The 14,338-nt window shown below is 46.9% G+C and overlaps 1 protein-coding gene across 19 annotated transcripts in view; it reads right to left on the bottom strand.

Annotated features, from left to right (window-relative positions):
- ADCK1 (aarF domain containing kinase 1) overlaps positions 1–14,338 on the bottom strand; it is a 153,166-nt gene that overhangs the window by 130,694 nt on the left and 8,134 nt on the right. For 13 of the 19 annotated variants that reach the window (XR_004348313.1, XR_004348316.1, XR_004348318.1 and 10 more), the window contains 3 exons: positions 13,970–14,115; positions 11,894–11,977; positions 6,224–6,286 (listed from right to left, as the gene is read on the bottom strand). Coding sequence is in view for 5 of the 19 variants with exons in the window: in XM_032621903.1 (XP_032477794.1) it covers positions 6,224–6,286; positions 11,894–11,977; positions 13,970–14,115 (293 nt within the window). In the remaining 14 variants the exon portion in view is untranslated. The remainder of the gene's footprint in view (positions 1–6,223; positions 6,287–11,893; positions 11,978–13,969; positions 14,116–14,338) is intronic. The other 6 variants (XR_004348326.1, XM_032621907.1, XM_032621904.1 and 3 more) reach the window with 2 other exon arrangements.

Below are 14,338 nucleotides of genomic sequence, written 5' to 3'. Positions count from 1 at the left end.
GGGAGCTTCCCATCCACTGCGGGTTGGGGCAGCAGGGCCACAAGAAGGGGAAATTGACTTCCCACCCAGCCACAGCCCTGCATTGTCATTTTGCACTGGGCCCTGTAAATTACATAGCCTGCCCTGCCTCTTCCTCTAACAATATTCTCCCAGCTCTTCACTTGCTGGTTTTTTCATCACTTTTCAGTTTCAACTGAAAAACCCATGTAAGAGAGCTTTTCCAAAGCCCAGCTTCCGTCACTCTTTATCCCGTGACCACGTTTTATCTCTTTTAGGGAACTCAGCAAGAGCTGACATTATCTTGTTTACTTACCCCATTGAGTCACTAAAAAGTATTCACTGAGCCCGTTGTGTGCCAAGCACTGTTCCAAGTGCTAAGGATACAGCAGCAAGAAAAACAGATCGAGTCTCTGCCCTCCTGGACCAGACACTCTTGTGAGTGCCACCAATTGCTAATGATCTCCTATCCCCTCAAGAATAGACCATTGTACACCCAGCACCTCACACAGTACCTGGCTCATAGTAAGTGCTCAAAAATATTTGCTGCACAATTGACTGTATGAATGGTGAGTGGCCCAGGTACTCTGGGCTGTGACCGGGCACAGCATGGAGACATCCCTCTTCATCCTATAGAGTGTGGGGCATGAAGAGCCATCCCAAAAGCAAGAAACTGGAGGGAAGGAGAGGCCTGGAGACAGACTGGGGTGGGAGGGGGCAGTGCCCCAGCTCCCAAACCATGCTGCCTTAAATTAGCTTCACATATGTCCTGCCATTATCTGTCAACAGTTTATTTGTATATTTAAGTGAAGTTATTCTGCTAATTGGACATATGTCTCACGGTTCTACAAGGAAAAGTCTATTAAAAAGTCTTGCTGTAACAGGAAAGAGCTTTGAGGGTAGTTTTATTCAGGAACAGGAAAGGAGCTGAGTGGATTTTAATTTGGTAGAAAATAGCTGCTTGGGGCCAAGACAGTGAGAAGCAGGAAATCAAAATAGGCTATTAGATTATTAGTGTTGTTAACAACCGCCTCCATCACCCTTACAGCTGCAGATTCCTTCCAACAACTTTATTAGTTGTATTATGGCCTTCCATCTACCCCTGCTATTCCAGCGATTCCCATTTTGGAGACGTGGCCACTGAGGCAAGAAAAATGCATCTCGCCCAAGCCAGTATGAGTGTGGCCTCATAGTCCCTACGGCCTCACCTCCCAAGCACATCAAGGTGCGAGAATTTCTGCATCTGAGATGAACAGCCCAAAGGGTTTCAGGAGAAATGGTGGAGGGTCGAGGCGATAGGAGAGAGGTAGAGGAAAATACTGGTTTGTCAACTCTCTGATACAGCAAGTTAATCCATGCCTCGACTGCTGGCCTATAGGAAGCCTAGAAGCTCATCCAGTCCAGGAGACAGAGCCAGGAAGTTGAGTGGTTATAGGCAGAGGCTCAGGGGCCACCTATCTGGGATTAAATCCAAGACCCTACAGTGGGTTGAATGGTGGCACCCAAAAGATATGCCCATGTCTTATTACCCCCAGAACCTATGATTGTAACCTTAATTGGAATAAAGGGTCTTCATAGATTTAATTAAGTTAAGAATCTTGAGATAAGAACACCCTGGATTGCCCAGATAGGCCCTAAATCCAATAACAAGTGTCCTCAGAAGAAAAGAAAAGAGAAGACAGAGGCAGATATTGGAGTGATGCAGCCACGAGGAATGCCTGGAGCCACCAGAAGCAGCAAGGAAGGATTCTTCCCTAGAACCTCCAGAAGGAGTGTGGCCCTGTCAGCACTTTGTTTTCATTGTTCTGGCTTCTAGAACTGTAAGAGAATAAAATTCTGTTGTCATTGGCCACCTAACTTGTGGCCATTTGTCACAACAATCACAGGAAACTAATATACCTGCTTACTAGCTGTATGCCCTTGGACAAGTCACTTCATCTGTGCTTCAGTTTGTCCATCTGTAAAATAGGGATGACAATGATAGCATCTACCTCGAGGTCATTGTGAAGTTAAAGGAGATAATACAGAGAGAGCTCTCAGCACAATGCCTGTCCCGTGGTGTTCAGTCAATGTAAACACTTGCTCTTAGCATCAGAAGCCCACCTGGGGAAAAAAAAAAGAAGCCCATCTGGGGAGCCCATTTTTAAAAATGGGTTCTCCAGGCCTTACCCCAGAATCACTGAAAACAAATTTTAGAGCATAGAATCTAAGAATCTGTACTTTTAAGGCTCCCCATCTGACAGGTTAGAAACCATCCGTGAGCTCCACAACAGAGTCTCTGCTGTTTCTGGAAAGCTGCCCTTCCAGATACAGATTTCACATCTGTCCTTGGTAACCCAGTCCAGTACTAAAGAACCTTAGCGGTAAGGAAGTCCTAGCTTTTGCCTACTCCTAACCCCCCATCACGCAGCTTCATTCCATTTCCCTGCAGAGGTAGAAAGACCTTGGTCATGGTGAAAGCACCCAGTTCAGGACAAGAAAGGAAACCGCAGGGAGGTTTTCAGTGGAAAAAGCAGTCAGCAGTGAGAAGCCCAGCCATGGTTAGTCTGGGATGGAATCTGAGATGAGCAAAGACAGACTGCAGTTGGGGTTTCTCCAGCTCCTGCCCCATTACGTGCAGGCTAAACCCTCAACACAGCACCATCTCTGGGGAGCAGGCCCCTCTGCTTTCCTCTGGCCACTCCTCAGAACCAGGTGGCAGGGGCAATTGGAGAGCAGATCTGCAGCAGCAGAAAGCCAGCTCTGAGTGTCAAGGCAGCCCACGTAGGCAAGGGAGCTGCAGACACTGCAAATGAGGAACTGGCTAATGGTGATAATCGTGCTGATCAGGATGAGAGACGCCCAGCACAGGCAACGGCCTCCCATCACCGGAAACCTAGGGGCTGATTTTGTTGGGGGGGGGGGGGTTGGGTTTTTTTTGTTTTTTTCTGATTTTGTTTTGTTTCAGCTGTGGCCTTTGGAAAGGGATCACTACTTCTGAGCAGCAGGAACAAATATCAGCCCATCACATAGCTTCAAGCCCGAAGCAGCCCCAGGAGATAAACAGGGTGAGCGAGGGGAAGAGGAAAGCTAGAAAAAGAGGAGCCAAACCCAGCAGGGGAAAGACCGAGGCAATGGAGGGCGCAAGCCAGAGTCTGGCCCAGCATCTGCTACTGATGGTGCAGTCTGTGTTTCTCTAAGTGTGACCTGGCACCAGTGTAAAAAAAAAAAAAAAAAAAAAAGTGGTACAAGAAGCAATTTTGGGTGGTACCCAGAACACGTCTTACTTGCATATGCATTAGACCCCAAAAAAGCAAGCTAGTCTATCAAACCTGCAATTTCACAGATATGTTTGCTTAGAACAAAACCAAGTAAAGGAAAAAGAGTCAATAAAATGAAAAATATCATACCAATACATAAATAGTTGGGTATAAAGAAGTGCATGGGAGGGGCTTCCCTGGTGGCACAGTGGTTGAGAGTCCGCCTGCCGATGCAGGGGACACGGGTTCGTGCCCCGGTCCGGGAGGATCCCACATGCCGCGGAGCGGCTGGGTCCGTGAGCCGTGGCTGCTCGGCCTGTGCGTCCGGAGCCTGTGCTCCGCAACGGGAGAGACCACAGCGGTGAGAGGCCCACGTACCGCGAGAAAAAAAAAAAGAAGTGTATGGGAATGACAACTGGTTACACAGGAGGAAGACTGGAATCAGGGAAGAAATACCTAGGGGTCTACAATTATATGGGTAAGGTATCTTTTCTGAAATTGAGCAGGGAGTGTAAGGGTGATCACTAAATTATTTTTTATACTTTTTTTTAGGTCTTATATATTTCACATGTTTTTAGAAATATAAAAGGTATGCAGGCATGGCAAAGTGGGTACTGTTATTGGCCATGGTCCATAGGTCACTGAGAAGTCCAGAGCAACCAGGAAGACAGCTTGGCATTTGTGTGGTCTGCCTGGGAACTACAGAGAAGCCACCGCACAGTGGGCCCAATCTCCTGGGGAAGCTCAAGGCACACCACATTTTCCCCCAGGGTCCCCACTAATGGGAGTGGACCCCACCAAGGCTTTCCCCAGCCCACACCAAGGCCCAAGAGCCTCCTGCTGTGTAACTCTCTCTGAATCAGAAAGACTTTGGGGTCAGGGCCACCGCAGCAAGTTGTGTAGGTTTGCAATGCAGTACTCAGAAAGATCTGGGTATGCAGAAAACTGAAAAGGAGGTGCTAGATTCAGTAGCAGACTCTGGTCTCCCTACTCCACAGGCCTGGTCCTTAGATGACCCAACCAGAGCACATTAAATGCAGCTCATGCTCCTGCAGAAATTATCACAAACTCTGAGAAAGCCAGTCACCAAGACAGCAAGGATTCAATTTCCCTCCTCCTCTGTGCAGAATACTCTCAGGCAAATATTCCATGATGACAAACAAAAGCAGTAAAAGGGGATCTGAGGGACAGAATGCATTAAAACTCCCTGAAAAGCGTCCACGCCAGCTTGACAGACACCAAACGTGCAAAAGGAACAGCAACACAATTAGAAAAGGCAACTCCAGGCCTTCTAGGCATGTACCCCCACCCCCCAGGCGGGGTTAGCAGCCCCTCCCACGCAGGGCTCCTGCCCACTACGCACGCCCCACCCACCCTGATCCTCCTGGCTAGGAGTTAGCTGCTGTCAGGGGCCAGAGCTAGAATGAAAACACACTGATCTTCTGCAACTGGAGATTTCACGTCTGGTCCCCCCAGTAGACTGTGAGCAACTGCAGGGCAGAGATCGAGTCTTATTTCCCTTTATATCCTCTGAGCCTGAGCCTGACGCAGGACCTGGCACACAGCAGGCTCAGTTAACGTTGGTTAAAATAACAGGTGATTGGAAGAATGGTGAACATATGTCCTGATTTGGCCAGAATAGTCCCAGGTTTCAGAGAATATAACTAAAGAGTCAGACGCGGCTACAGTTCCCCTTGCAAAGCAAGAAGAGCTTTAAAATGCTTGCTGAGTTATCATACTCTCACTAAGCTGGGAGCGTGGTTATCCTCAAAACCAGCGGTTGCTCAATAGCTTAAGAGTTGAAACTCCCAAGCAATCTACTGATTCCTTTGGAGGGTCTACACTCTCCTCCACTGGGGAGTGCAAAGTCCAAATATTTGTTGAATTAATAACTCTTTGGTTGATGGGTTAAATAAGTAAAGGAATCCCAGGGAGAAGGCTCTATTGCCCTTCTCTCCTCCTCTGTGTTTCCCAAGCCCACCCAGGCAGCATCACAGCCTCAGGGCTTGCACCAGAGGGCGCGGACCATGGGGAGAAGCTGCACAGGCATCTTTGGTTCTACTTTCTATCCAACTTGGTGCTTATCCAGGTTGCAAGTGGACAAAAAGGGAGACAACCAAGTATAAAGTGCAAAGAACATGAGATTGGGCAAGATCTGGATGTCCAAGACCAAGTCTGCGATCTGCCAAGACCTGCAGGGGGCTGGGGGGTGCCTGAAGAAGTAACACCCTGCTCTGGGCCTCCAGTTCCACATGTGTACATTAGAGGTTTGAGTTAGCTGATGCCAAAGATGTCTTTCCCAAGTTCAATGGAATGATTATAAATAGCCATCACCTTCCCTGAACTCCTCATTCTGCTCCTCTGACCAATACCCACTGGTCAGAAGTGGAGTCCATTTTCCCCCAAAATACCCTACCACGTGCCATAATTCTAAAGGTAGACAGCACATGACTCCTCCCTCTAAATGCAGATTTCAGTAATGCTGTAATTGTCAGCCCATATTCAAGCCCGAAGCAGCCTGTGTCCCTATACAAGGTCAGGTGTAAAGGTTAGCAGGATTTAATGGGCACAAAAGGTTCTTACAGCAAATTTAAAGCTACCTCCCCTTCCGAGGGTAAGTGCTGCAGGTAAGCCTCCTTTCACTAAGTTTCAGGCAAGCACGTGGAGGGAGCCCCATTAGAGGTGTAAGGCTCCTGACCTCTCTCTTCCCTCTCCCTCCCGCCCTGTGGGAGGAGGAATCCTCAACCGGATTGGTGAGTTTGGGAGAAGAAACAGCTCACCTCTTCCTCTCTCCTCCCTTTTGGGATCTGCAAACCTGCAGAACACTGGTATTCAGTCCCTCCCTGCCCTAAGAGGCAGGCCCCCATCTGAAAGGCTTGTCCTGCCACGTCTGTGCCTGGGTAGGCAAGTCTATCAAATTCAGGGGTGAAGTTCAACAAGCCCACTTGTTCACAGGCCCAAGACATGTGATCCAGCCGAACACTTACCAGTAATAAAGCTGACATTTTGATCTCTACCTGGCAGAGTCCTGCATTTCCTTGGTTCTGCTTCTTGGGCAAAGAGGAAAAGAGTATTTACATCTTTACCTCCTAAGCCCAAATATTTATTAAGTACCGTAGTAACTAATATGACGCACACATACTGCATACCTGAAGCATCCCAGGAAGCATACCACAGGAGCTCAGTGACCTGCTCCATAAACAAGAAACTGAATTCAGCTAAAGATTCCCAGTCACAGCAACAATCAAGGTCCCCTGCCTATATTAGGACTCCGATTAAGAAAGGAAAAGGCACATGAGATTTCTCTCACTCTCTTACTTTATCCTCTCCACACACGTACACATACACATACACACACACACACACACACACCACTTTTTTACTCATTGTCTAACTCAAAGCAGAAGCTCAGAAAATATTCAGTAACTGATGACTTTAAGCATTCTCATTCATTAACGGCTTAACAAAACTTTACTCTAGAACTTTCCAGGGCTCCCTACTGCCCATGGTATAAAACTTGGCCTTTAGTCCCTCTGCAACCTACCTCTAATTCTGTTTGCCAGTATAACCCTTCACTCACCCATAACCTAGTCTCCAGTAACACTGAACTACTCTCTGCTTCTTATAGACAATCGCCAAAATTTTACCCATCAACCTCAGCCCAGATCACCTTGTCCCCAATGCTACATGTTTCTATCTTATGCATCTATCCAAACCCAGCTCAAATACCCCCTTAATTCATCTTGAGCCACTCTCTCTGCTCTTGTATGCCTTAGGGGTGTTAACTAATTTGGGCTATACTAGGGTTTAACAAATAAGTGAATATATTGTAGATAATAGGCATTCTCACTCTTGGAGAAATAAGTTACATATAAGGAAAGGGAGAAGGCTATAATGAACTCTGTGAGTTTAGATTGAAATTAGAGGTATCAGCATGAGCTCATGTTTTTTTAATAGACAGATGTGTTTATGCATGAATAAGTATACATCCATATATTTCCTAGCTATGTCTCCTGGAAGAGCCTAGAAACAACAGCACCCCAGTAGCAACATGCATCCACATCTTGGTTTCTGAATACCATTCTCCAATAAAAGGAATCAGAGCTCCTTGGAGAAGTGACTGATTCCAGGGATTGGGCAATGAAAATACAAGATGATCCTGGGGCAACTTGTGGTACCAGAAAGTTAAGACAGTGCTGAAAAAATGATGGGGCATATCAAAAGAACACAGGAGACAACCTGAAGAAGCTCCCAATGGCCAAAGTCAGAACAATTTGAGTAATAAAAAGAAATAATGATTATTTTGGACTCTAACCCATAGAATAAAATAAATATCCATGAGTTGATACTGATAAAAATAAACAAATAACTGATTGAGAAGGGACAGCTATTTCTTGTAGAATAATTCCAATTAATACATGTAAAAATAAGAAAAATAGAAAATAATTAACTTGTTCATTAAAATGATAAGGAGCCATCAAGGCAAACTGTGCTTCTAGATCTCCTCTCTGGCTGGTTAAATAATCCACAGTATTTAATTAAGTAAAGCTTCTCATCTCTGTTCTTACAAACTTAGCTGGGGCAAAGACCCACTTTACAGTTAGGGAAGTAGAGGTGTTTGGTGACAGACCAGGAGCTCTAGGTCCAAAATGGCTCACATTCTACCCAGCACCATCATTCTATCTCCTCATCCTCCATGGGCCTTGGAATTTCTGAATTTCATTTCTTTCCTTGAGTTACTGGTCCTTCTGTGACCTATCAAAACACTAATTACGCTTCCCCAAGAGTTTATCAGAACTCATTTGGCTGCAAGGAACAGAAAACTGAACTCAAAACATCTTAAACAAAAAGAGAATTTCCTGGCATAAATAACTGAAAAGTCCAGTGGTAGTCTAGCTTAGGACTCAAATATATCTCTCCACAATACTGGCTCCATTCACAGATGGGCTCTCCCCTCGTGGTGGCAAGATGGCTGCCAGCAGCTCTAAGCCAACATCTGATACTCTCAGCTAATCCAGCAGAAAAGACAGTGTCACAGGGGGGACACCCCCAAAAGTCCTGGAGCTGATTTAAGTTCACTGACCAGCACTGGCTTAGATACTCATCCTTGAATCAATCACTAGGGCCAGAGGAATGGACTACACTGATAGCCAAAGTCACATGCCCACCCTGAGGGTGGGGTGAGCTACACTCAAACCTCAAGGCATGTATATGAGATAGGAGTGGTTCCCCAAAGGAAAGTTTAGATGCTGCTCCCTAAAACAAGAATGGCTCCGGTGCTGCAAAATTAACATACGTCCACTACACCTCGACTCCTTGGTCAGAATCAACTCAGTCCTGCCTCCTCCAGCCCATCGTCTGGACATCTGTACCAGCAGTGACTTCTTTCTGCTTCAGGCACAGGCAAGTTCACACCCAACCTTTCTGGGCACCAGGAGTCTCGTTCTCCAAAGCACCTGGGTCCCGCCCCACGCCCTCACTGCCTAGCAAAGTGCCACTGTGCCCCTAGAAAACACACCTTCACGCTGGCTCCCACCCCCTCTCGAAGCAGAGCTGAGTCACTGCGATCCCAGCCAGCTGAGCACTAACCTTGAAAGTGCTTCTCGAAGTCACTGCCTGCCAAGCTCCTGGCTCTGGCGCGCTCCGGGACCTGGGGACACTGGCTTAACAGGTGAGATAATTATGTTTTACCCGGCACTCACTTCTTTATCAGTCTCACAGACCAGAACAGATAAGTGCTCCAATGCAAGAAAACACTTCTGCGGTACTTACTTGTGCTCTTTAGTGCTGGCCGGCTCTCCCTTCCCAGGCACAACTCCCAGGGACCAGCCTGCACCCTGTTATCTGGTGCCAGTCACCACGCGCTGCTGCCCTCTTGTCAACTGCCAGACTGTACTTTCCTAACTGCATTCCCCCAAGCTTCTCCAGGACCTGCAGCACCAGTGCTTTGCAGATGACTTACACATGAAGGGCAACTGTCTTCACGACATCCATCCCCCTGTCTGCTCTGCAGATTCCCCAAGGCAGAGGGCTTGCCCCTGTGCCCTGGCCTGGACCTCTCTGCAAAATGTGGCTCTGGTGGGTTCCAAGGTCCATAGCATTGGTTAGATGGAGAAAAGGGGGTAGGGAAAAGCAGGGGGCATTAGGTCTCAGAGACAAGGACTTTGAGATCTTCCAATACACACTAACATTTCATTCATTCATTCATTCAACAAACCTTTATTTAGGAGCTACTGTGTCCTGGGTACTGTAGTAGGTGCTGCAGAAGTGAAGATACACAACATAGACCAAGTCTCTTTCCTCGTGGAGCATACCTTCTAGTAGACATCTGACTTATTTTTGATACCTGCTTTATTTACATTTACATTCACAACACACTGTCTCAGATACTATCCATATAATCCTCAGTAAGTGGTATAACTATCTGTAGTCCACAGACCCCAAAAGTTTGAATGACCTTCTCAAAGCCAAGGCACAAACTCAGGTCTTCTGACTACAAACCTTTCTCTTTCTGGGGCCTCTCCCAAGGCAGGGAGCTAGCAGGGTACAGCCTGGCATTGAGACAGACATTAACTCAACTCAGTCCCAGGCACCACTGCCAGAGATAGGAGATGTAAAAAAGAAAGACCCATCCCTGATCTAAAAGAATTTATGGTCTAAAGAGAGAGAAAGACACATAACCAACTATCATCTATGACAGGAATAAAGAACACAGAGTGGTTAAATCCAAATAGGAAGAGCTCTCTGGAAAGATATACAAGATATAATGATCACCTCCAGGCAGAAAAACTGGGTACCTGAGAAACAGGGATAGGAGGGTCATTTTTTATGTTCAAATATTATATATTTTGAATTGTGTACCGTTGAATTTACTTCTCATTAAATGACACTGTGAGGATGCAATCAGCCAAATGCTGAATGTAGGAAATTCCACAGGATAAATGATCTGGTTTCTTCAACAAGCAAATAGCTCCCCCAAAAAGCAGGGAGGGGAAATATTATAGACTTAGAAAGATTTAGGAAACATCAGCCAAACATAATATATGAACCTTGTTTGGATCCAGATTTGAATCAACTTAAAAAAGAAATTTTGGGGACAACGTGGAAGGTTTTTTTAAAAATAAATTTATTTATTTATTTTTGGCTGTGTTGGGTCTTTGTTGCTGCCTGGGGCTTTCTCTAGTTGTGGGGAGCGGGGGCTACTCTTCCTTGCAGTGCACGGGCTTCTCATTGCGGTGGCTTCTCTTGTTGCGGAGCACGAGCTCTAGGCACACGGGCTTCAGCAGTTGTGGCATGCGGGCTCAGTAGTTGTGGCACACGGGCTCTAGAGCACAGGCTCAGTAGTTGTGGCTCACAGGCTCTAGAGCACAGGCTCAGTAGTTGTGGCTTATGGGTTCTAGAGCACAGGCTCAGTAGTTGTGGCACACGGGCTTAGTTGCTCCGCGGCATGTGGGATCTTCCTACACCAGGGCTCGAACCCACATCCCCTGCATTGGCAGGCGGATTCTTAACCACTGCGCCACCAGGGAAGTCCCAAAAAGGAAGATTTGAATATGGACTAGCTACTAGAGGTTATTAAGGAATTATTATCAATTTTGTTAGGTATGATCATGGTACTGTAGTTAAGGTTTTTTTAAGGTCCTTATCTGCTAGAGATACATTCTGAAGTATTTACAAATGAAATAATATGATGCCAGAGATTTGTTTTTAAATATTTCAGCAAAAAATAATAATAAATAAATAAATGAATAAAGAAGTAAATGAAGGAATGAATAAATAAAGGGAAGAGTAGATGAAACAAGATTGGCAAAAGGTTGATAATTTCTGAAGCTGGACGACAGTTCCATAGGGGCTCATACTACTCTACCCTTATGGATGGTTGAAATTTCCATAATGAAAAGTTTAAATAAAAATTTAAAAATTAATTATTCCAGCCAACTAGGATGACTGAGGAGGAAAGTGTCACAGAGGAAAGGTATTTGAGCTGAGTCCTGAAGGATGACTAGGAATTTTCTAGGGGGCAAAGGGCCTTCCAGGCTGAGTAAAGATACACAGATCTATCACAAACCTCTCTCTGGGAGAACCAAAGTTATATACACTTGACCTCAAACTCAACTTACATCCCACACAAGTGCCCTCTTGCTTAATCCCCCAACTCTCTGGGACATGTAGACATAGCACCAAAATCAACTATCCTGTTCCAGATGAGAACAGAGTGTGTGGTCGACAGCTCCACTCAGAGGCCTACAATAGGCCCCGGTGTAGCCTTCAGAGGACAGGAAGGCAATTAACCTCTCTCACTTGGGTTTTGCCTGACAAGGCAGTTTGGAAGCCAACTGAGTTATCTCAGGGACAGAGCCTTCATCCCTCCTGAGTCATCCCAGACGCGTGCCCTCCCTAAACACACACACCAGCCTCCCCAGCAGCACCTTATAGATTTATAACCTCAGTACTGGGGGGTCCAGCTTGATGGCAGCTTGGCAGCCCAGCCCATGGGCACTAAAACACGCCCCCTCCTTCCTCCCAAGCCCCCAGCCTCAATCCCTACACTGCCCCCGCCCACCTCCAGCTGCACTCAGGAAGCTTGCTGGCTTTGCAGCCACTTCAGGACTTATCCAGGCCTGGCCTAGCTCAGATGGGTCCCACAGGTCCCTTACCTTGGATCGAAGCTGCAAGTATTCCTCTGAACCATAGGGGACACTCCTCAAGGAGGTAAGATAGTCGTAACTGATGACAGCTGTCTGTGAACCAAGGAAGAGGAAGGCTTAGCACCAGACATCAAATATTACTCCTCTGTCCAAGGCCTGCAGCTGCAGCCCCCTGACACAGGTGGTATGTCTAGAGAAACAGTCCAACCTCTAAGAGGCCCTGCCCCCAGATTTCGATCTGGCTGGCTTCTTCCTGTCATTCAAGGCTCTGCACAAATGCTACCCCTGCAGAGACCCTCAATCTAAAGTTACCCCCATCCACCAGGAACTCCCAATTATTTATTATAACAAACTACCATCCAAAATTACCTTGCTCATTTGTTTCCTTGTATATGGATGGTTTCCACTTCACTAGAAATTAAGCTCTATAAGCTCAGGGGCATGTCCTTCCTATTCATCATCGTATCCCCTGCACCTTTCACAGTGCCAGGCTACTCTTAATTGCGGCGCACGGGCTTCTCGTGGTGGCTTCTCTTGTTGTGGAGCACGGGCTCTAGGCGTACGGGCTTCAGTAGTCGTGGCACGCGGGCTTGGTAGTTGTGGCTTGCAGGCTCTAGAGCGCAGGCTCAGTAGTTGTGGCGCACAGGCTTAGCTGCTTCACGGCATGTGGGATCTTCCCAGACCAGGGCTCGAACCCATGTCCCTCTGCATTGGTAGGCGGATTCTTAACCACTGTGCCACCAGGGATTGTTTTTTTGACCCATTCATGTGAACACTCCTCAGTCAGAAGGTCCTTCAAAGCTGCACCTGTAGGGGCTTCCCTGGTGGTGCAGTGATTGGGTCTCTGCCAGCTAATACAGGGGACATGGGTTCGAGCCCTGGTCTGGGAAGATACCACATGCCACGGAGCAACTAGCCCCGTGAGCCACAACTACTGAGCCTGCGAGTCTGGAGCCTGTGCTCCACAACAAGAGAGGCCACGATAGTGAGAGGCACGCGCACTGCGATGAAGAATGGCCCCCTCTCGCCACAACTGAGAAAGCCCTCGCACAGAAACGAAGACCCAACACAGCATAAATAAATAAATAAATAAATAAAATTTAAAAATATATACATTAAAAAAAAAAAAAAAAGCTGCACCTGCGTGGGACAGTTCGTTTCTACCCCTAAGACACATAAGATAATGCTGGGCCCAAAAAAGGCATTCAGCAAACACTTAAGAATCACTACATATGCCATGGCCTGTTTATCTATTTGCTAATCTTGAGTCTATGACCCAGTTTACGTTAAGGAGCAGGCATCACATCTGAGCCAGGCTAGGAAGAAGACGGGACAACACTGAGTATTAAGGAAATGATTAGACAACAGTCCAGACAGACTGTGCATCAGAGTGTCTCTACACCGAGGGGAAGAAAGCATGGGCTCATCCTGCAGCAGACAAAGGAGGAAAGAAAGCAGGACGCATGTGGCACTCTACCCACCAATGGAGCAATTATGTAGGGGTGCCTGGAACAGCCACTTTCAGCAGAGTTAAAGAGGATGTGATCACACCAGAACGATGTTCCTGAACCACTGGAGAAAGCCTCTAACAGTCAAATATTCAATTCAGATTGTTAGTTTGGAGCTTGGAGGGGATCGGCAAAGTTCTTCGAGGCATAGATACTCAGAGCATGAGCCCTGCATCACGAACCATTCACGAGCTCACTGGAGGCAGCCCAAGTTTTCTGGTAGAATTTAATCAAAGCTGCAAAGCTCTCTTTCCATGTGTTTCCTGAGAAGACCGCCTCCTGAGTCTGTGACTAAAATAAGGTAAGGAGGTTCTGTAAAGGTAAAGGCTTCAGAACAGAGACCCCATGCAATACCACTCTGTTTATCTTCAGGATGCCAGAGGCTGTGTGAACAGGGATACAGGCACACAGGGGTGCACACCCATGCCTGTGCAACTGTGTAGTGGGAGCTTCACACATGTAGGGGTACATGTGAATCTCCACATATGTGTGGCTGGCAGGTACATCTGCTACATGTATGAACACCTGCAAGTAATACTGCAGTTCCTCTGCCCCTCCCAAAAGGTGAAGAACCTACCGTGGCAACTGCTCTGCCCACCCTGACAGCGCCAAAGTCGTTGAGGTCCAAGTACTTGTTGCTGTAGAGGTAGACGCCAGAGGCTGCAAGAGCCATGCTGGTCCACGAAGCAAGCTTGAGAGCCCTCCGGGCCATGTCCCCAGACCCTGAAGAAGGAAAGCAGAGGAAGAGGAGCAGTTAAGAGTTTCCCAGGTGGTCAAATTCAAATCCGGGCTCTGCCACTTAGACTGCATGATCTCCAGTCATTTCCTCAATCTCGCTGCACCTGTGTTTCCCCATTTGTAAAACAGGAGGATACCTACCTCAAAAGCTGTTGGGATAAGATGAGATCGTGTATGTGAAATGCTTAGCACAGTACCCAGCATAAGT

This window comes from Phocoena sinus, chromosome 2, assembly GCF_008692025.1.
Source record: "Phocoena sinus isolate mPhoSin1 chromosome 2, mPhoSin1.pri, whole genome shotgun sequence".
Classification (NCBI taxonomy): domain Eukaryota; kingdom Metazoa; phylum Chordata; class Mammalia; order Artiodactyla; family Phocoenidae; genus Phocoena; species Phocoena sinus.
This window is presented reverse-complemented; position numbering and strand designations above follow the sequence as displayed.